This window comes from Solanum pennellii, chromosome 8 (assembly GCF_001406875.1).
Source record: "Solanum pennellii chromosome 8, SPENNV200".
Classification (NCBI taxonomy): Eukaryota; Viridiplantae; Streptophyta; class Magnoliopsida; order Solanales; family Solanaceae; genus Solanum; species Solanum pennellii.
In genome coordinates this window covers 55,698,865-55,722,198 of record NC_028644.1, presented here as the reverse complement: position 1 = coordinate 55,722,198, position 23,334 = coordinate 55,698,865, and the positions used below count along the sequence as shown (strand labels likewise).

Here is a 23,334-nt window from a genome sequence, read left to right as displayed (position 1 = left end):
CCAAAAAGCCAAAAGAAAGGTCTGGGACGAAATGACGTCGTTCCGAAGACGTATTTAAATTTGACAATTGAACGTTTTCCTTTTGGGAGCAGAGTTGAGAAAGAAGAAAACCTCCATAAATGTCGACAGTGTACGTTTTGGAACCGCCGACGAAGGGGAAAGTGGTACTTAACACGACGTATGGGCCAATAGATATAGAACTATGGCCAAAAGAAGCACCAAAAGCTGTAAGGAATTTTGTTCAATTGTGTCTCGAAGGTTACTATGATAATACCATTTTTCATCGTGTTATCAAATCTTTCCTTGCTCAAGGCGGTGACCCAACCGGCACCGGCATTGGTAACAAAAATAACCCTTTTTCAGTCTATTTCAGTAGTCAATTTGATTTGATTTTGTTTAAAGTTGGTTTACTTTGAATTTCCGAATTTTTGTGTGTAAATTTTACTTTGAAATGGTGATTGTTTGATTTAATTTCGATTTTTGGGCTAACTGGAGTTTAGTTATGTAATTGGACTTCTCAAATAGTTAAAATTTGATGATGATTAGTAGTAATTACTAGAAGGGCTATTGGAGGTTAGGCTTCTTAGGAACTTCAAACTTTATTTATGCATTTCATTTATTTAGTGCATGAACTGAAATTGTTAGTGATCTTTTGGTTTCAAGTATAATGGGTGATAATACTTTCATAAAATTCCGCATAAGCAAGATAGGGGGTGTTTGGTTCAGAGTCAGAACTAATAATGTAGTGATTAGTTCAACGAGAATTAGTGACATGGTATTGTAATTTATGTTTTGGTGATACTACAAGGTGGTTTTGTTTGTGTTAATGTGGGTGGTGTGGAGAGAGAGAAATATGAGAGTTTTTGAAGGTAGAGTCGAGTTTCTCGCAGTTGAGGTGTAGTCTCTGTTCCCTTATTTTTTCTGGAAACTAGTCTTCATTCCCTTTTTTTTTTTTCATGTAATAAGAAAATTCCTTGTTGTATAGAGGATTGGATGGACTTTGTAGATTACCTTTTGGTATATTACTTGTATACAAACCAGTAGGGGAAGGATCTAAGGTTGCCTTTTGGGAGGAATTAACGGCATGTCAGGAGAGGTGGGAGATTCCTTGAATGTTGGGGGATTTTAGTATTGTAAGATTTTCGGAGGAAAGGTTGGGTTGTTGGGAGATATCCATGGCTGTTGAGGAGTTTCCAGAGTTTATTGATGATCATTTTCTTATTGGTAGGTATAGCTTTGTTAGGTTCCAATTAACTAGGTTAGGTCGGAGGTTCAATTTCCAAATCTTGGTTGGATAAATTCCTTGTGTCTACTTCTTGTGAGGACCCAAATGTGATCTAATTCCTTATTCTGCATTGGGCTTTGATCGTTTTCCTATCTTACTGGTCGATGGTGGAAGGGGTAGAAGGATGAGATCTCCTTTCAGGGCTTAAAATAAACCTCAGAAAATGCAAAATCATTCCTGTTCGTGAAGTGGATAATATTGATTTGCTTGCCCAAGTTCTACAATGTTTGGTTAGGGTTCTTCTTACTATCTACCTTGGTTTACCTCTAGGCGCGGTGAGCAAGGATCTTGGTGTTTGGAATTCGGAATTCGGTTATTCAGAGGGTAGCGAAGAGGTATGGCAAAAAAAAAGATATTTTTCCAAAGGAGGCGAGGAAGTGCTTAGTATGAGCATTTATAGAGTATTCTTACATATTGCATGTCCCTGGTCATCGTTCCTACCTTGTACTATTGTTATAGGGAAGCTAGAAAAGGTTGCAAAGGAATTTTCTTTGGGATGTGGCGGATGGAGCAAAGAAGTTTCACTTAGTTCAATAGCAGACCATGACTTCTCGTAAACGGCATGGAGGGCTTTAGATTAAGGACTTGAAGGTGTTTAACAAAGCACTTTTGGGTAAATGGTTGTGTAGATTTGGAGTTGAGGGAGATGTCTTATGGAGAAAGGTGATAGTGGATACATACGAAAGGGGATGGAGATCAAATAGGATCGCCATGCCTTTCGGGTGTGGTATGAAGGGGGAAGCCTTTCATGACGACATTGGTTTGAAGGTCGGGGTTGGGAGTTAGTTTGTGGGGGCATAAGTGGTGTGGAAGTTTAGTGCTTAAGGATGAATTTTCGATTTTGTATAAGGTATCTTGCCAAATAGATAAGTTTGATCAACAATGTTGGGGGTCACAATGGGATGAGTATTTTAGGGCAGTGCGAGCCCGTCGGCAAATCTGATGCTTCGGGTTTGGAGTGGGGGAATAACAAAGTGTTCTCATTATGTCCTTTTATGAGAAACTCCTGGTTAAGGCGCAGGAGAGGTTCCCACATGGTTTGGTTACCTAATGTACCGAGGAAGGTGTGTTTCTTCACATGGTTAACTACTAGAAGGGTGATTTTGATGTTGAAGACTCTTACAAAACGAATGGTTGTCAGCTTGAGCTGGTGTTTCCTTTGCAAATAGGGGATATACTCTGATGGTTTGGCATTTCTTGGCTAATGCCAAGATCTATGGAGTTGATGTTCAGCTAGAAGAGTGGAGCTAGAAGAAGGCAGAACATTACTCCTTAGAGTTATTGTGGGTCGGCTGGAAAGAGAGGGAACTTTTGAAGGGGTGTAGATGAGCTTTGCTCAATTGAGAAGTAGTCTTCAATCCCTTCTTTTCGTGCAACCTCGTAGTTCCTGTTTATATTATCGGGTATCTTTCAAAGAGAACCATATTTTTTGTAGGTTTCTCCTTTTTTGTATAAGGCCATGTTGACCTTGTTATTATCAATGAATACTTTTACCTAAAAATTGTTTTTTACTTGTATAGGGCCAGTTTGACTGTTAATGAATGAAAATACTCTTGATAAAAAGAAGACCATTAAACCATCTTAGATATGCGTAAAATCGCAAAATTAGGTCTTTTAGGCCGAAAAATCTCTTCTCCCTATCTAATATCGGTAAACATCTTTATACTTATTTCTAATATTTATGGCCCAATAACAACATGCCTGATGAAATCCCACAAGTGAAGTCTTGAGAGGGTAGAATGTACATAAACCTTATCACTACCTCGTGGAGGTAGAGCAGTGTTGTGAAAAGCGACAAAAAGCGCGAAGCAAGTCGAGGCACAAGCACGGCGCTTTTATGCTCTGAAGAGAGGTGCTGCTAAAAAAGTGAGCGCTTCAGTAGGCGAAGCGAGAAGCGCGCTTAAGAGAAGGCGACAAAAAGCGCGCTTAAGCGTTGTTAGGTTTTTATTTAAAACTTCTGTATAACACAGTTGTCCGTCGCCACTCAAACATTTCCCTCTTCTTCTTCTTTTGCTTTTGTGACTCAAGCATCTCAACATTGTTGTTGCGACTCAAACGATAAGTTCCTCCTCTCTTTTCTATTTCTTCTCTGGGCTCTCTTTCAGCCTTTTAGTGACTACTTCTAAGGTTTTCTTTCCCCTATTACGCTCTGTTTCTTTTTTTTACTTATTTTGGTTTTGCTGGTTGCATTTGCTTAATATGTTATGATTATGAGGATTATTGACTATCTTTTATTTACTTTGTAATTTAAGAATTGAAAGATTAATCTGTTATTTCTATGGAGTTCTTGGTTATTTATATATGCATATTTAATATTTCTTTATTTTTGTACTAAATAACGCTTTAGTAGAAAAAGTGTGCGCTTCGCTTCATGCTTCGGTGAAGCAAGCCCTCTTTGCTTTTTTCCACTTCTTGCTCTCCAAAACACTAAGGTTGAGAGGTTGTTTTTGAAAGACCTTCCGCTCAGATGCAACTATTCCAATTATAAAGAAGAAAATATAGCACATCACAAGAAAATAATGTTAAGTCTACCAGAAGGGAACAACAACAACAATAAAATAGTGCAATAATCGAAACGCAATAAACAATCCACTAGAATAGATTATTCAAAATAATAATAAATATCGATGGGGTCCAAACAAGAACTAACTTATACAATTAGTATCTGTCAAACACCAACCACCCTAAGCAAGATCACACTACACTACCTACTAACCTTCTACGCTGATCGAAACACCAAAATGTGGGTGCATATTTTGATCGAGGTTTCCATTTTTTTCTGAACGGGAAGGATATCATTGATGTTAATATGTTTCTCCTACATTTTGTTCATTTGTAAAAAGTGGGAAAATCAGTACAAAAAATGTAGATCGCCGCTACCTTTTAACTTTTATAGGCTCCGCTCTCCACAAGTTCATTTGTTTGCTGATGATATTCTTTTGTTTTCAGAAGATAGATGAAAAAGTAGAGAAACATTTTGGATTCAGGAAAAGTATATCTCGATTCTTCCAAATACATTTGGGTTGTGCTTCTCTTTAATAGTTGTACTTTGGGGCTTGTCGAAACCCTTGTTTTGTCTTTCCTACACTCCAACTGAAGCTACTGAATCCTAACATAAAATTCTCTTCTGTACCCAAGGGTGTGGTCTAGCAGTCTATAAAGTGGGTAAAAACCTTAAAGGTCAGAATATAAATCCCAGCAATACTATGCGATTTCTTTTCATCTGCTTAAGCCTTTGTTATTAGAGTTACTCGGTACATGTACTAGTAGAAGATAGTAGGTACCTGGTTAAATAGTCGAGTGCCCACAAAGTGGTCCAGATACAACCGCTATAAAAATAATATAAACTTTTCTTAATCCTCTTTCAACCAATCTACTGCTTGATCTTAATAGCATATAGAAATACACAAAGTTACCAATTTCAAAAAAAAGAAGAGAAAGCGTTAAGCTCCAAGAATGGACACTTGGCCCATTTAACGAGAAACAATTAAGGTCCAAGAATGGACTCTGTCCTCACTTATCTAATGGCATTATTTCTGTCCTGTTCCTTGCGGTAGTTGTCTAGATCTTAGATAAAATCTTCTTTCAGTGTGGAGTGAAATGAAGAATGTCAACTTCCCTGAAAGCTCTCACTTATTGAGTTTATCATTAGTTTGGTTTCTTATATCTTCTTTTAGCATGCATCGGTAGAGGTGATTGCCATGAACTCATGCAGGTGGTGAAAGTATATATGGCGGTGTGTTTCCTGATGAATTTCACTCCCGTTTAAGATTCAAACATAGGGGTTTGGTGGCATGTGCCGGTGCAGGCACACCAAATTCAAATGCAAGTCAATTCTTTATGACTTTGGATCGTTGTGACTTTCTCGACAAGAAGCATACAATCTTTGGAAAAGTAACCAACTTGTCTCCTTACAACAAGCATACTACATCTTATCAAAACTTTTAACTTATTTCAGTAAATTTAAAGTTTCATTCCCTTATTTGCAGGTAACTGGGGATTCAATATATAATCTTATTACATTGGGTGAAGTTGAAACCGGCAAGGATGATCGGCCTGTTGATCCTCCACCTAAGATACTCTCTGTAGAGGTACCTCGATTTCTGTTTGTGCTCTCTTTCACTGCCTGACGTTGAGGTTGTGTCTACTCTTAAATTACATACTCATGCTTGACTTGAGGCACATCAATTTATTGCTCATCTGTGGTATAACCAAAGTAGTAGTTAGATAGACTCTATGTTATTTAGGCCTCATTAGTTTTCATTTTGTGGGGGTCTGCATCTAATGATTCAGACCTAAGCCCATTACGTGCATTTTGTTTTTACTTAATAAGTATCTCTTAATAGGTCCAAATACATCTGACCGACTTAGATCTGTGAAAGAGTCTTAATACCATTCAGATTTTAAAAGTACACTTTTATTTCTCTCTCTCTCAAACTCACGCTCTATTTTCTTTTTTTCTTTCTCAAGACAACTTTTTCCTTCCTTTTCTCTTGCAATTATCAATCAATTAGTCTAATATTTTTCTATTGAACCAATAAATTATCAAATCCTGTTTGGGTATTCTCGAATTCAATTCTCCATCTTTATTATGTTATTTTTTTTCTTGAAACAGGTAACTTTGTATATTACTACAACAGAAAATAGGCAGTACTGAGCCATATTTACAATAAGATCATCAAAGTTTCTTTGGAGTATAATTGATTACACCGAAAACACAGTAGCAACAAGCAATTAAGCTGACATGTTGCATATTGTTTTCTATACTATCAAAACATCTGGAATTCCTCTCCTACCAGATTGCCCACCAACTTTTAGCAGAGACAATGCTCTTAGACTGCATTCCAGCTTCTTCCCAACTCTGAATGGCTTCAGTGATCTTGCTTGGCATGAACCATGACATGCCCTTGAGATTTAAGAATAGTCTCCAGAGCTGGCTAGTTACTCTACAGTGTAGAAAAAGTTGGTTAACTGTCTCAGCAGTTTCCCCACAAACTAGGCACCTTGAGCACAATGGAATCCCTCGTTTTATTAGGTTGTCTTGGGTCAGAACTGCTTCCTTAGCCAATAACCACACAAAACATGATACTTTAAGGGGCATTTTGGATTTCCAGATTCCTTTCCAAGGCCAGTTACTTGTGAACTGGTAGGAGTTGTTCAACCATTTATAAGCACAATTCACCTTGATAATACCTTTTTTGTTGCCCTTCCACCATAAAGTATCCTGACCACCCTCCAATTCATTGAGTGGACCAATGGTGTTGTAAAAATCAGCAACACTCTGAATCTCCCAATCATTTAAGCGTCTTCTAAAAATGAAGTTCCACCCTTGAGGAGACCAGTGATTAGCTATGGACTTGTGCTGGTGTGACCAGGGTTATGAAAGGCGCTCGCCTCATCGCCAAAGGCGAGAGGCGAGGCGAGGCGAGGGTGTCTCGCCATTCACTGCCGAGGCGAGGCGAGGTGAAAAAGGCGAGATAAAGGCGCTGAAATGGCGAGATAAAGGCGCCGCCTTTTTGATTAAAAAAATTGACTTAATAGTTTTAGTCAAAATTAGGGTTTTTGTTTTTACTTTCGAAAACCTCTGAAACTCGCGACTCTCTCGATCGATCGATCGACTCCTCTTCTCCCTCGCCGGCCCTCGCTGTCCCTCGCTGGCCCTCGCTGCTCCCTCGCTGTCCCTCGCCGGCCCTCGCTGCTCCCTCGCCGCTCCCTCGTTGTCGCGACTCGCGTCTCTGCTTCCTCGCTCTCCCTCGCTGTCGCGTGTCTTCTCCGTCGCCGGCGACCTCGCGACTCTCTGTTTTCAGGTAATGTCGCGTCTCTGTTCTTCTTCTTCTTCTGTTCTTCTTCTTCTGTTCTTCTTCTTCTGTTCTTCTGTTCTTCTTCTTCGAAAATTTCTTCTTCATTTTTTTTTGGTAAGCTGCGTAAGCAGCAGTAAGGACTTCAGTAAGTGTTAATTTTTTTTTAAGAATTCTTTTCCTAAGACCTAATTATTTATTCCAATATTCCTAAACAGCGAATTAATTAAATTTGATAATCAATGGCGGATGCTAGCAAAAAGAGGGATATTGGATGGAATTATGGCACTCAAGGAGCGACGAAAGATTCGGTCACTTGTAACTTTTGTGGGAGTACTTTCAATGGTGGAATAACGCGACACAAACAACATTTAGTGGGTGGTTTCAAAAATGTTAAACAATGTGCCGCTTGTCCGTCGGAAATTAGAGAAGAAATAAGGGCTTATATGCAAAACAAAATAGCTAATAATCCCAAATTTCAAATGAGGCAACCGGAAGAATTTGTTGATATTGATGATCTTGATGAAATGGATGATTATGCGGAAATGAGGCCTCCCTCCAAAACTCAAAAGATATCTTCTAGTGGAGGTTCATCCACCGCACGGAGTGTGACGAAAGGACCTTTGAACCTCTATTTTTCACAAAAATCAACACAAAAAGGAGGCTTAGAAAAAGGAGGAGGAATCGAAGAAACAAAGAAAATTCTAAGAGAGCGTGCGGTAAGTGCTTTTGCAATTTGGATGTATGATGCCGGGCTCCCTTTTAATTGCGTCAATCACAAATCATTCGATAAATTTATTGAGGCGGTTGGACAACATGGCCCCGGAATGAAGCCTCCTACATTCCATGAAGTTAGAGTCACTCACCTTAAAAAAGAGGTGGATAAAGTAGAAAAAATTGTTGAGGAGCATAAAGTGCAATGGACAAAGTTTGGTTGTTCCATTATGATGGACAAATGGACGGCACGAAATGGCAAAATGATCATCAATATTTTGGTGAATTCTCCAATCGGTAGTGTATTTCTTGGTTCGGTTGATGCTAGCAATGAATCTACCGATTCCACCAAAATGTACAAGTTATTTGAAAGCACTATCGAAAGAATTGGACCGGAAAAAGTGGTACAAATTGTCACCGATAATGCTAGTGAGAATGTCAAAGCGGGAAGTATGATAATGGGTGCGTATCCACACATTTATTGGACTCCATGTGCCGCTCATTGCATCAACTTGATATTTGGTGACATATTCAAGGTTAAGCCATATGCTTCCGGTAATCAAGCTATCCTTTAACTTTATTAAGTTTCTTTATAGTCAATAGTCAATAGTCAATACTCAATAATTTATTAGCTACTAATTAATTTAATTTAATCTTTCTATAACAGTTTTTAAGAAGGCCATCAGAATCCATTCTTACATTAGTCAAAGGCCATTGTTGTTAAACTTGATGAGAAAATTCACCAAAGAAAGAAATTTGGTGAAACCGGCCAAGACAAGATTTGCAACGGCATTCTTAACTTTGAGAGCTATGTACATTCAAAGAAAAAACTTGAAAACTTTAGTCCTCTCAACCGAATGGAATTCAAGCAAATTTGCAAAGGAAACTTCGGGGAAAGAAGTTGCCAATCTTCTTATTTCTATCCACTTTTGGAATGATGTTGTTCGGGCACTTACAGTTTGTAGCCCTTTGACAAAAGTGCTTCGTTTGGTGGATGGGGAGAAAAAACCACCAATGGGTTATATTTATGAGGCAATGGATAGAGCCAAAGAAGCTATTGCACATGGTTTTCGTGGAGTTCAGAAGCATTATGAGAAAGTGTTTCAAATTATTGATGCAAGGTGGTCAGAACAACTCCATCGGCCTTTGCATGCTGCAGGCCATGTTTTGAACCCAGGATTATATTATAAAGCTGAAGAAGAGGGAACTTTATTACAGAGTTTGTGGACCGAGTATTATGCATGTGTTGAGAAGTTGGTCCGTGATACAACAATACAAGATGCACTAATCGCTGAGCTTCCTAAGTACAAAATGGCGGATGGACTATTTGGTTGTGGTCCGGCTAAAAGAGCTAGAGACACAAGGTCACCGGGTAAGTGGGTTGATTTAGATCTTACATTCTTACTTATATTATTTGACTTACTTATAGTCACTAACCTTTAAATTTATTTTATTATAGTTGAATGGTGGTCACTATTTGGTAGTGAAACACCAAACTTGCAAAAGTTTGCCATGAAAGTGTTAAGCCTAACTTGTAGCTCATCTGGATGTGAGCGAAATTGGAGTGTGTTTGAACACGTAAGTAAAAATTTATATCCTATTTTTCATATTATATTATTATCAATATCAACTAGTTAATATCAATAACTTATGCACAGATTCATTCCAAAAAGAGGAATAGGCTTACACTATCGCGTCTCAATGATCTAGTGTACATTAAGTACAATAGAACATTGAAACGCCGTTATGATGCTCGTGATCTTATTGATCCAATTCGCTTGGATAACATAGATGATTCCAACGAATGGTTAGTTGGATGCCCCGAAGATCAAGATGATGAACTAGTATATGAGGATGATGATCTTACTTGGGGTAGTGTTGCTACGGCAATTGGAGCGGACGAGAGTATCTATCATCTTAGGGGACTTTCTTCAAGATCAACAGTACTTGACAAGGGCAAAGGAGTAGAAAGTACATCTTTAAGTTCATCTTCAAGTAGGACTCGGACACTAATTGATGAAGAATACGAGGAGGAAGAAGATGAAGAGCAATATAATGATGTAGAAGATTTTGATCTTCAAGAGTTGGATAATTTTGAAGAAGAATAGACTTTTAAAGTTTTGGTTTATTGTATTTTGAATTGTTTGGTCTTTAAAGTTTTAGACATTCTATTGGTTTTTGAATTGAATATTTGCTAATATGTGTTATTGCTATTAAGACTTTGGATAAAATATGCAATTAAATATTTTTAATTTTTGGTATTAATTGGCGCCTTTATTCAAAAAGGCAAGCGCCTCGCCGCTCGCCTCGCCGCGTGGCGAGGCAGGCCCTTGTCGCCTTTTGTCGCCTCTCGCCGTCCACAACACTGGGTGTGACACTCTGGTACTAATATCTAGAAATAAATTTTCTAGCCTGCCAGCCTCATGCCATACATCCACCCATCCAGAAGTCAGTTCTTTCCCCATTTGCCACTTTGATCCTTATATTTTTTTTTTTAAATCATCCCACAAGGATCTAATGGACCTCCATACACTTACTTTATAAGGTGTAGTAACAATTTTGGTCATCCAGTAGTCTTCCTCTTCATACTTTGCACTAATGACTTCCTTCCAGTAGGATTGATTTTCAGTGCAAAACCTCCGCAACCATTTCATTCTGAGAGCCTTGCTCTGATTTTTCAAGTTATTAATACCCAATCCTCCTCGTCTCTTACCCACTGTTACAACATCCCATTTGACCAGGCTATAACTCTTTTTCTCATTATTTCCCTGAGAGCATCTCAGGGGAAGTGCCTGAGAGCATAATGGAATGTATTATCAGTATGGCTTCTGTTGCGAAATTAGGGTTTAAGAAGACCAACAAGATGTCCACAACTTAAGCCAAACAAAGAGAAAACAAAACACCCATATTTTGTGAAAAAATAAAGAGAAAGAACAACATTCAAAGTAGATATTCTACCATCAGCAAGTATGTTTCATTCTGATTCTTGTATTTACAAAATCCAACAGCCCCCTCTTTTTAAATTTGCTTTGAGAAATGATTAATGACTTTCTTATTTAAATTATGTATATATGATGTTAAAATATAAATAAATTGTGCACATTCATATATTGAAAAACAACTGTTTTAATCATCTAGTTTTCAGACCTAGATACAACATCTTAATCATTCGGAACCACAAATGTCTTAATCTTAATGAAAACAAATGAGGGCCTGAATGGTAGTCATTTTACTTATTTTCATGTGGTTTACCTGACTATATTGTGCACTTTCCACATCTGTTGCCAGTGCGCTTCTGATTTCTCATGGTTTAACTAATTACACGTATGTTGTGATTGCATCAATATCCAAACTCATAAAGCCAACCTGAGGTCATTGGATTAGTGGTCAATATTGACATCATTTTTGGATAAAAACTTTTGCTGCGAAGATATTGTGCAATTCAGGGTCTCAGAATAGATAGCTTGCTTTTACGTATAACTTTCTTCTCCATTTAGTTTGGTAATGTAATGTTTGCTTTAGTTTCTTTGGCCAAATTTGAGTGAACTTGGACATACTACTCTAGGATCTTTATCATTTGATGATAACCTGGAACCAATCTAGGCCAAAAGGATCTTTTTAACATTCAGAATATTTTTGTAGGAATTCCATTTCTGTGTTCTGAGAATGAAATACTTGGTCATTGCTGAGAATCGAGAAAGAATGTAGGTTGAGAAAGGGATTTAGAATTAAAGTATCTTTCTCCACTGTAAATTATGATGAAAGAACGTGGAATTAGCGGAGGGTGGAAGGAAAGTGCCTGAAATGTTTTGCAGATATGCTTATAGAAATTATGGCATGGTTCAGATGGGGTTGAAGTGTCCCAAGAAGAGGATACATCTTTAAAGGAGTAAAATATGAAATGGAGGCATTCTGCGATTTGTTTGCAGCCAAGATGGCAATGATAATGGAACAGGAGGCCCCAAGCACATGAGGTGGTGGATGGGTCGAATGGGCGTTTCTAGACTCTAGAGGAACATAGGATGGTATTTTTTATTTTATGAGAAAACCAAAGCGACACGATCATTATTTTGTCATCTCAAAATGATCAGAATAACTTTGAATGGGAAACTTTCTGGAATCTACATAAGACTGTAACTTCTCTACAAGATCTGTGGGATGAATTGTATGAAATGCGGGAAAGTGATAGCTTCTGTGGGTTATTATAGCTTATGTTGTTACCATTAGATTTGTGAAAGAAATAAGAAATAACCATAGAAATTTGGAGGAAATATCAAGTGATTTCTCCAGCTTCATTTCTAATTGTGACGTCACTGATTTCTCTTGGGTGCAAAGTGTACATGAAACAATAGAAAGCGGCTTCACACATCAATAGAATTTTGATTTCTTGCAATTGGAAAGAGAAGTTCCTGACTCTATTATATAGGCATTGTCAAAATATATATTCAGACGTTTGTCCTCTAATGGTAGATAGTGGGGGGGTAATTGGGGGTTATCCCAGAGAACATATGGTTACAACACATTGATTTTAAGGAGTTACTTATTCATGATAATGTTCTTTTTAAAAATAACAAAATCCACCCCTATATATAAGGAAAATCTATCGTAAATAGCATGAGATTCAAATCCTACTTTCATGGAAATGATAAATATTAAAATCAAACTAGAAAAACAAATAGAAAATAATGTCACACTTCTTCCCAAAACTACCTAAGACGAAAAGGAAACACCAAAACTCAAGCCTAATGCAGCCCCTTCTTGGGTATCAATTGCATTGCACATCCTTTTCAGCCTGTCTTTGGGCATGAATTCAGCCCCTATTCGCAGCCTTGGCTGAAATTTTAACTCTTTTCTTGGGTCGCATGTAAGTTCCTTCTCTTGGTTTTCATGTTGGCCCAATTTTCCTCCCCTTGGACTTGAACCATGAAATATGTGTAGCACTTAGTCCACTCTTCACCATAATTGTTGGCTCATTTTTGAGCTCTTCTTCCCCTATAAGCATCTTATTGATTTCTCATTGAAGCCTGTCAATCTTAAAATGCAAGTAGGCCAGCATCGATGCTATCAATTATGGTCAGTGTGTAACCAGAAGATGTGTATCTTTTTGAACTATTTTATTCTCTGTCTTTTGGTTGTCCTCTACATGCTTTTCTGTGAATTCTCTTGTTCCCCATTACAGCATCAATTGCCTTCTTTGAATTTCTCTTGTTCGCTGCGGCTTCTTTGTCTTAATTAATCTTCTGTGAGAACTTTGTCCATTTCTCTAGCTCTTTATTTCTTATATTGTAAGACGTTATTTGATTAAAAAAGGGAAGTTCCATATTAATGGTAAATAAAATGATCTGACTATGCTTCCGCTTCTTTTATTCTTCCTCTTTTTGTCACAAAAATTTTTATTCTTTAATCTGTGGGAATTCTCTCTGTTTTCTCAATTATATCTAGCTTAGGAGATGTATTTTTTTGCAAATTTTGCTTTAACATTCTTATGTTTGGGCAGTCTTAGACTTGTAGATCTTCTACTGCCACTGGATTAGGTAATAGTTTAATGTTTAATTGCTTAGCTTATTCTTTGAATCATTGGTAGGTATTATGGAACCCTTTTGAGGATATTGTGCCAAGAGCAAAGCCTGCAGAAGCTTTGCCTTCTGGAGTTGCAACTGAGAAGAAAGATGCAAAACAGAAAGCTACCAAGTAAGATCTTTTTCCTGACTTCTAAGTTCTAACTGAAGCAGTTATCTAGAAAGTGAAACATCTTTTCATCAATATCTTATGTTTTTACCAAATCTTTTTCTGCTTCACTCAGAAAGTTGAACTTGCTTTCATTTGGAGAAGAAGCAGAAGAGGAGGAGAAAGAGCTTGTAGCTGTGAGTTCAAGGATAAGAAGCAGTCACGATGTCTTGGATGATCCACGTCTGCTGAAGGATGGAAAACATGATCAAGCTTTGGTAATGCCTATATTTTTTCTATGTTTGCCGTGATATGCCAACTCTGCATCTTCTCTATCTACAGAAGTAGGCAAGGGCTCTACCCCTATAGCTGCAATGTAATTTTTTTTTATGAGAGTGTTGGGTAAGGAACTAACGTATATAAAGACATTCAATTAGGTTATTTTTGTACCTCATTTTGTTGCTGATACATTGTAAGCAATGGAAGCTCAGTTCTAGTTTCATCAAAGCTTTAGCCAAGCAGAATTGAATTTGTCTGCATAGGATAAAAGGGGCAAGAAGGTAGGGGTATGGTCTGTGTACACCCCACTCTCTCTAGACTCCACTTGTGGGATCACACTGGGTTTTTTGTTGTTGTTGTTGTAGGATTAAAGAGGCACCTGATGTATTACTAGTTTTTCCTAGCATCTGGGGTCCCTTAGCCTCCATGTAGAACATTCCTTTACTAGCTCATCACTAGTATTCTTTTTGTTTTTTTGAGATTGGACAAGTATTATTTTTGTTAAGCTCAAATCATATGCTTTCCTTAAATAGAGTTCATTAAGAAGCACTAAGATTGCATCCTAGTGCCTCAAATATCTGCTCTAAAGCAGATGCTTAGTATAAATCCATCTTGGAAGCATTAAATAGCCCATTTCACAATTTGATCCACGCCATTGTAAAGCTCTACTCAATAACCTATGGTTCTCTTTTCCCAAAAGGAGAGGGGTAAACTTCATTGATCATTGTGTAATAGCCTGAACTTAACAATGATGATTGTATATTAACCTACCTGTCATTGTTGTCACATTTGGTGTCTTATGTATTAGACTTTGGCTTACTACAATCCAACTCTCCAAAATTACTACAATGTTGCTCTAATATGCACAATGCTACTTTATGTTTTAAACATTTCCTCCAGATTTACCACAAATAGCTCCGCTTGGATCCTTTCTCGTCTGTTCCTTGTAATATTTTATTATTAAAATTAGATACACCTTGTTCACAAAAAATATTGGTAATAATTGTGGCTCCCATTCCATATTCAACCGCTGTCATATCCTATTTGAATCATTGCATGGAGGTGCAATCATCATTATTGTTGTGCTGATTACAGTTTTGTCCCCTATTTTGTTCCAAATGACTTCCCCTTCAACATCTCAAACCTTGGAATTGTAAGATAATGCGTGTCTCTCTCAGCATCATGGTCAGCACATTTGGATTTTGTTGTCATTGTCATCTCCTGAATCAGTGTTACTTTTGGAATTTTTGTTAAGCAAGCTGTCATAAGCACCAGATTATTTTTGATGATGTGTTCATAGATCGTATATTATTTAGATGAGGTTACGGTTTCAAGTCATGGAAACAGTGTCCTGCAAAAATGCAAGCTAAGACTACTTCCAATAGACTCAATGTGGTTCGGCCGATTATTATAATTTATATGTGGTTAAGGTTTCAAGTCATGGAAACAGTCTCTTATGCAATGTAAGACTAAATACAATAGACTCAATTTTGTTTGGCCTGCCTGGATCCAGTGTATAGTGGGAGTATACTGCACCAGGCTACCTTTTTTCACTACTTATTATGTTTCAGAGTAATAAGACAGAGGAAACTTATGCAGGACTCATCTGAAGGAAAATCAACAAGGGATGTGCAGTTGACCATCAGAGAAGCTTTGGGATCAAAGAAGGAAGCGTCTCGTAAAGAATCTGAAGCAGGTTTTCAAGAATCCCTTAACAGTGATGAAGATGAGGCTGGCTTTGATGCACGAATGCGTCAGCAGATACTAAAAAGGAGGAAAGAACTTGGCGATCCGACACCCAAACAGAAGTTGCTCAGTGGTAAAAACATCTATCTAAATTCAAAGACTAAAAGTACTACTGAAGCACTTTGCACAATGTGATCTCGTTTTATTTGTTTTGTATAAACTCGTTTGACCAAGCATTTTCTTCGATTATCTTGAAAATTCAAAGGCATTTTGGGTGCTGCTAAGTATGCTTTCATTGTACGGACTGTTGGTTGACTTGTATGAAATAATGCAGTTTACTGAACTTATTTTATTAATTAAAGTAAATTTTACTGGTGATGGAGAAAGCTTCACTGTACAATTGGTATTCCAAAAGGCAGAGACCCTAGACAAAATACGGTGTTCTATGAATGGCACCAGATCTTGTATATAAATTAGAAGCTTATGGCTGCACCAAAATGAAACTACAAATAATAGACTGTTATTCAAATGGAACAAATCATGTTCTATCACTTGATAACTTCTCTTTTCATGTGACTCATGTGTGTGTTAGTAGAACACTAGAACTATATCCCACGTCATGCCTCTTTTTGCTATTCCTCCAAAATCCTAGCCGAACAATGCCTCTTTCACAGTATCTGGTGTTGACATCTTAACTCCAAATTATCTCAAAGTTATCACACCAAAATCAAGTAGCTACCTAACAAGGTTAAAGGAGATGATCCACATCTTCACCGGAGTTCTTGCACATAGAACACCAGTTGACATATGTGTGCTCTTAAATTTAGCTGTTAAGACCACTTAAGTTGGTGCAAAACCAAGTGTATGTTTTCCTCGGCGTCCTGGGAATTCAAACCAAAAAGGTGTGCGTAGCCTGCCTTTCCCTTATCAAAAGCTTGTTATGTTGTTTTCTCTAAGAACCTGCCATTTCTTCCCACCCCAACCTCCATGAATCCTTGTTTGTGATGCAATTCGATCAGACTTCTGTAAATTCTGATATCTGCCAATCTTGATGGGTCCTCCAAAGCCTCGGTCCCAGTGAAATCTCACTTTTGGCTCTGGATCTGTTAAACTATCATCTCCATCTGGTATGGAACTTGGTTTATTGGGATAAGCGGTCCTCACTCTATTATCCTCACACCAACTATGACCCCCAAAGCTGACTCTCTCCTGTCCTCTAATTTAAATGTGATGTTACTAGTGAACTCTTCTCTTCCCACCCCCCCACCTCCCCACCGCCCCTACAATAATTCTCCACAACCAGCACAGAAAAGGGGTAGGAATGTTTTTAGTACTATATTTTTCTGCTATCATCTTCTTCTATAGAGTGTGCTCCTCTCTCGAATTTACATAACCACTCTTAGTGCTCCGTTGAAGACATGTAGGTCTTTCAACCTGAGGCCTCCCAGCCTCTATGGCATTGTAGCAGTCTCCCAACTAACCAAGTGAAACTTCTCTGGCTTGTCTGGAATCTCATAGAGAGTTGCTTTGAAGTTTTTTCAGATATACATTACACTAACCAGTGTCTGTAACAGGGACATGAAATATGTGAGGATGCATGACATTGTGCTCTTAATATACTTCCTTGCCCTCTTCCTACAAATATATTTTCTGCCTTTTGTGATTCTCTTCTTTAGTCTTTCTGTCACCTTTTCTATGTTGCTTGGTCCTTGTTACATGCACCTAGGGGAAACTCCAGATTGGTGGTCAGAAGAGCTCTAACCTTGCAATTGAACAGCTGTAGTAGATTCTCAATATTTGTCTCTTCATCCACTGGGATTTCATTCCCGTTGACAACTTACCACAGATCAGAATGTTTGCACCATGTAGATTGCTCAAATTTGTACATTTATAGGTCTGCAACTATTTAGTCCTTGCGCATCATAGTTTTACATGTATAGTTGTATACAATTCATCCACTGGGATTTCATTCCCATTGACAACTTACCACAGATCAGAATGTTTGCACCATGTAGATTGCGCAAGTTTGTACATTTATAGGTCTGCAACTATTTAGTCCTTGCGCATCATAGTTTTACATGTGTAGTTGTATACAATTCATTTCCCACGTGGATTCATTTAGTTAAGCTTTGCCAATTTTCTTTCATTTTGCACGTGTCAAAAAGAAATTTAATCATTTGTCATTTATTTTCGGTTTATTCAGAGAACAGGAATGCAAGAAATCGTTCACCATCTCCTTCAAGGTGCAGGTCTAATCTTATATCTTTCCATGTTTTTTTTAACGTTCTTTTAACACATTGCTATATTACAATACAAATGGTGTCTGACATCTAGTTTCGTGAGCAACTGTTTTTGTCCAGTATTTATTCTAGGTGCTACCTGTTAAACTACATGAATATGCTTTTACTCTCTTCGCTATCTTTCTTGTAAGCGATCAGTTTAAGTTGGTGTTTATATGTGGCCATTAAGACTTGAATGGACAGATAGTTAATGAGGTGAGGACTCTTGGAACTGAATAAAATATATTATAAAGTGCTTGTTTTTCAATAGAGACACAAAGGCCATGCTAAAAATATGTGATCATTTCTTTTTAAATTTGATTGAAAATTTTGAGGTTGACTTGACAGTTGGGAGTGGAAATTTTCACCAGTACTGTTTTTCATTTTTTTGCCTGATATGTAAAGGTTAACTCACTTAGGTGTACAACCTACTCCCTCCGTTTCAATTTGATTGTCCTGTTTTGACTTGGCATGAAGTTTAAGAAAGTAAAGAATACTTTTGAATCTTGTGGTCTTAATTTAAAGATATGTAGAAAGTACCAAATTGTCTTTTAATCTGGTTGTCTTAAACATGTTATGTGAAAATTTGAAATTAAAGAGTTGCCAAAAAAGGAAAGAGACATTCTTTTTTAAATGGACTTAAAAAGGAAAGTAGGACAAATAAATTGAAATGGAGGGAGTAGTATACAAGTAAGCCCCAAAACTCTAAAAAGCCACTTATATCAACCCAGGCAATTTAGGTTTTCAATATCAAAACAGCCCCCGGAAACCCTAAATTTTCTTTATATTAATTTCTGACTCACTTTTTTTTTCTGAAACTGGTAATGTTGTATTTTTCAACATTAAGAATACGCTAGCCACTTACTTTTTTTTTTTAGATAACAAACTTATAGTAAATTCAGTAAGGTTGTGAAGCCATAATTATAAAAGTGAACAAGACTAATCTAAACAAAAAATGTTGCTATATAGAGACTCTAAAACTTGCATTAGAGCCTCAGTGTCACCTATGCCTTCCTGTTTACACCAAAAAATGAAGAATCACAATAGAACTAAGTTTTATCTTCTGAATTCGGTTGCTATTTCCTTCAAAACATCTTAGATTCCTTTCCCTCCACATAGTCCACCATATACAGCCTGGGATCATACTCCATCTTCTCTTTTGTACCTTAGTTCCTCCCCTTCTGTTCCAGCTTCGAAGCATGTCAAGAGTAGTCATTGGCACTGAGTAGCTCAGACCAACAATAGCATGGACGATCTCCCAAAGTTGTTTAGTCACTCGGCAGTGCAAAATGAGATGACTGTTTGTTTCTGCATACTTCCCACATAAGTGGCAGATAGAGCAAAGGTGTATTCCCCTTCTCTGTAGCCTGTCCTAATTCAAATGATCTTGTTTGACTACTAGCCATACAAAACAAGTTACTTTGTATGGGTATGGGTCTTAGTTTTCCAAATGTGCTTCCAAGGCCATAACAAGGTCAGATTGTTACTGAAAAAATGCCTGAGTTCTGTTCTCTCCATCCCAATCTGTCTTGAGTTTGAACAGCTCCAGTGATCTGATTGATGATTATGAGGAACTCAGCAAATTTGTCAGCTGCAGTCACTCAAAGCTCTCCTGTAAGGCTGTAACTTAGATTCCATCACGGGTTACTCCAAACTTCACGATTGCTAGCCCTCTGTTACTGGTTTAGGATAAAGATATCAGGGTATGTGAGCTTAAGGGGGCCATTACATAGCTAGTTATGATCCCAAAAGGGAGTATTTTCACCATTTCCAATTCTGATGCTAATTTTGTTGCTGAATATTTTCCATAAATTCTTGATAGTCTTCTAGTCACTGACACCATATGTACTGGTTAAGTTTTTGGTCTTCGATGAACCCTGCCTTTAATCACATTCTTCCTCAAGGAATGATCTTCTGTAGTATTTTTCCATGTAAGTGGCAGATAGAACAAAGTTTTATTCCCCTTCTCTGTTGCCTGTCCTAAGTCAAATAAGCTTGCTTGACTACAAACCAAACAAAATATGTCACTTTGTATGGGTATGTGGTCTTAGTTTTCCAAATGTGCTTCTAAAGCCATAACAATGTCAGATTGTTACTAAAAATACCTGAGTTCTGCTCTCCGTTCCAATCTGTCTTGAGTTTGAACTGTTCCAGTGAACTGATTGATGATTTTAAGGAACTCAAGAAATCTGTCAGCTCCCAGTCATTCAAAGCTCTCCTGTAACTTAGATTCCGTTCCTAGTTGCTCTAAACTTCACTAGTGCTAGCCCTTTGTTGCTGGTTTAGGATAAATATATCAGGGTACATGAGCTTGAGGGGGCCATTACCTAGTTAGTTATTCTCCCAAAAGAGAGTTTCTTCACTATTTCCAATTTTGATGCTAATTTTGTTGCTGAATATTTGAGCTGTAAATTCGTGATAGTCTTCTAGTCACCGACTCCATATGAACTGTTAATGTTTTTGGTCTTCGATGAACCCTCTGCTTCATATTTACCTTTAATACTGTTTTTTTGGGTAGCAGGTTATTGATGGTGTTAAGTTGAGAAATAGTATTGGAGCTTAAATATGAGAACTTTAGTAAATGGATTAGATGGTTGAGGAAAGTCCTCAGGTTTGATTGAAATGATGGATTACGTCTTTCTATATTACTACTTGTATGCTAAGGGAAGCTCCTAGGGCATTGGTCTAGTGGTAAGAGCAAGATGCTGTGTGTGGGTTAGGTCACACATCATGTGCCGAACCCTTCCATAGACAAAAACCTTGTATTAAATGGAGAAGGGTAGAGGTTCAGACCTATTATCCACCAGGTTTTGACCCATGCATCATTGGACCTCAGGGATTTCTCGGTTATCAAAAAACAGATTATATACTGAGGGAAAGCCTTGTTTGCTGGCATTTCCTTCTAAAAGGGTGGAAACTGCTTTTGTACAAAATAAAAATGAGGTTATGTCTTTTCTTTTTGGTAAATCTTTAAGCTCCCTTTATGGCCTATTAGTATAGACTCCTTGGACAACTTGTGGAGAATTATGTTTTGGCATAGGTTCCTTCGAATTGGTATACCACTTGTAAACTGGGATTCTTCTCACGAAATTTGTTCAATTATTGCTTCATGGGGAAAAAGAATCACTACATGCTCATTCCATAAGGTATACTGGGATCCCCTTTGCCGATACACTACTTTTCTTGAGTATTTTGTTGCTTGCTATGTGTCCAAGGATCCGTGGTTGAGCTTGGCATATTGATAGCCATTAATGTCACACTAAAAAAACTGTGTATCCACTCTTGTGCCACATATTGAACTGTTTGATTTGCAGATTTATATTCTCTTTTGGTGCAGAGATGACTCATGGGAAAGTCCTTTGTGTGATGTTTTCTAACATAAACTATGTGCCTCTATCCCTTTAGCATATTTAGAGGCTCATTAGTGGCAGCTCAGTGATCTCATAATTTGATTTTAGCAGGTCTGATGCTAAACATGATGATGACCAGCCAAAAGTGGATAAGTTGTCTCTAAAGAGAAAAGGTATAGGCTCTGAAGCAAGAGCTGAACGTATGGCCAATGCAAATACAGACTTACAGTTGTTGTCTGGCCCTGAACGAGAAAGACAGCTGCTAAAGCAAAAGAAACGAGGACGAAAAGGACACGAAGAAGACGTATGCATCTATTTCTTGTTCTTTGGCTGTCCAGAAAATATTGTTACAATTTCTTTTCTGGTCTGTGTTCTTAAATTTATTGATTGGGAACAAAACGAAAAATAATATATAAGAGATAATGAAGTAAATAAAAAAAAGGGTCTTCATCTGTAGGATGTAGACAATCGAATGCACATACAGGCTGACACATATAAAGAAACATCGTTTATTGAGCTTAAGATACTAGTATTGGTTAAGTTAGATGATATCCAGGGATGGGAAATACCCCCACCCTTACCAGTACACATACTAAAAAACTTTCTTCCCTCTGAACGGAAGAAGGAATTTTTGGAAAAAAGTCCAGCTTCACTCAATGAGATGTGTGATTAGGGATCTGTTTTCACATACTCTCCCATTCTACTTCCTGACCAAAAAAGAATTTGACGATTTACTATTGCATTGAACCAATAGCCATTTCTTCCACTTTTGTCCCTCTTGATACATGTGGCAATTAAGGTTTTTCTTTTGCCGTGGCACTATGGCCAAAATAAACTAAATGTTCTTTGATTTTCTGTTTTCTATGTTTTGACTAATTATATGTAATGCTTTATTTTTAAGACAGTGGCATAGTGTACAGGGTTTTTGTTGGATTCTTTCCAATTGGCGTCCATCCATGGTCTCTGTTACAGTTGTTCTTGCATTTTTGAGATGTTATTTAAACATCTCAAGGGGGAAAAGAATACTTGAAATCATGTTTTATGTAAATTCTAGTATGTTGGAAAATGTTGAGTTTTCATGGTAATTTTTAGATGACATTAATTAGATTCATTCTGACTTAACTTTGGACTTGTGTGGAAAGGATATTTGTGCTTTGTTCCAAGCAACTTTGCAGGTAACCATTATTTGTATTTCTGCTAGATGCTAGCAAAATTGGAGAAATTTAAGGCTGGACTGTCTGCTAAAGCCAATGAATCTGCTAATGCGGTCAAGGAGGAAGAATTATCTGATTGGGCAGCAGTTACATTAAAATTCACTCCTGAACCTGGAAAGGTATAAAAGTTTACATGTTGTTCCTGGTTGGAGTTACTTGGCCTTAAAGAAGGGTTGGGGGAGGGTCAGTGAGAATTTAATAGGAATCAAACTTTTTCACTTAAAATATAAAATGTTAATGACAGAAACATTCATGCTTATTATGTTCTTTGTTCCTTTTTAAATTATTGGTTCTATTGGCAGGACAAAATGTCTCGTAGTGAGGACCCCAATGATTACGTGGTACACGATCCTTTGTTGGAGAAAGGGAAAGAGAAGTTCAATAAAATGATGGCAAAGCAAAAGCGACGAGAAAGAGAATGGGCTGGCAAATCTCTTACTTGAGCTGATCTTCCCGCTGAAGAAACGACGGAATCGCTACTGTGAAGTTATTTGGCATTCATTTTGGAGGCAATGATATTGGTTCCTCTCTTTGTGAACAAAGAGTTTTGTACTGGGCCAAACTAGTTTGCTGAAACTAATGGCATTTTGATTATCAATATCTACTTCCCATAGAAGTTACGGAAGTGCCAAATCAAAATGTTCTCTGGTGTTGTTACTTTGCCTGTCCTGTGATATTTTTCTTTTTTAAAATGGACAGGAAATGTTGTAGCATGGTTTCAATGGAATGTGGAAATGAGTACTTAACAATGTAAATATTTATTTTTCCCATTAAAAGAGGTCCAAGTCTTCTCATATGGACTACAAATATGGCTTTAGCATGTTCTGTGAGTTAGCCAGCCTTTGTCGTAAAATGGGTCTGTGTCCAACTAGTCAGCAGATGAAGCTATTTTTAGACCATATCCATCTCTCCCTAGACCATTCTTAGCCACTTTTGTAGGTGTTCGAATCCTACCTGGGGAGACTTTTTAGTTATTGCTTTTTTTGAGAGTTCGGAGTCAAAACAGCCAAAAAAGATTGTCAAAAATTTCAAAGGACAGATCCAATTTTTTTTTTAACCAAT

At 37.5% G+C, this 23,334-nt stretch overlaps 1 protein-coding gene across 6 annotated transcripts; it reads left to right on the top strand.

The window, feature by feature from the left end:
* Positions 1-40: 40 nt before the first annotated feature.
* On the top strand, positions 41-23,076 carry LOC107028774 (peptidyl-prolyl cis-trans isomerase CYP57). Of its 6 annotated transcripts, none has more exons than XM_015229970.2 (10): positions 41-339; positions 5,001-5,179; positions 5,275-5,376; positions 13,382-13,488; positions 13,601-13,742; positions 15,343-15,562; positions 17,633-17,678; positions 21,167-21,362; positions 22,260-22,391; positions 22,575-23,072. In XM_015229970.2, exons 1-10 carry the CDS (start codon positions 120-122, stop codon positions 22,713-22,715), a joined length of 1,485 nt encoding a protein of 494 aa, XP_015085456.1. In that variant the 5' UTR covers positions 41-119; the 3' UTR covers positions 22,716-23,072. The 6 variants fall into 6 exon arrangements, with proteins under 6 accessions (XP_015085456.1, XP_027774832.1, XP_027774831.1 ...); XM_027919031.1 differs by lacking the exons at positions 41-339; positions 5,001-5,179; positions 5,275-5,376 and adding exons at positions 7,301-8,352; positions 8,465-9,169; positions 9,257-9,375 and having other exon boundaries at positions 17,633-17,672; positions 21,170-21,362; positions 22,575-23,076; XM_027919030.1 differs by lacking the exons at positions 41-339; positions 5,001-5,179; positions 5,275-5,376 and adding exons at positions 7,301-8,352; positions 8,465-9,169; positions 9,257-9,375 and having other exon boundaries at positions 17,633-17,672; positions 22,575-23,076.
* Positions 23,077-23,334: the final 258 nt, after the last annotated feature.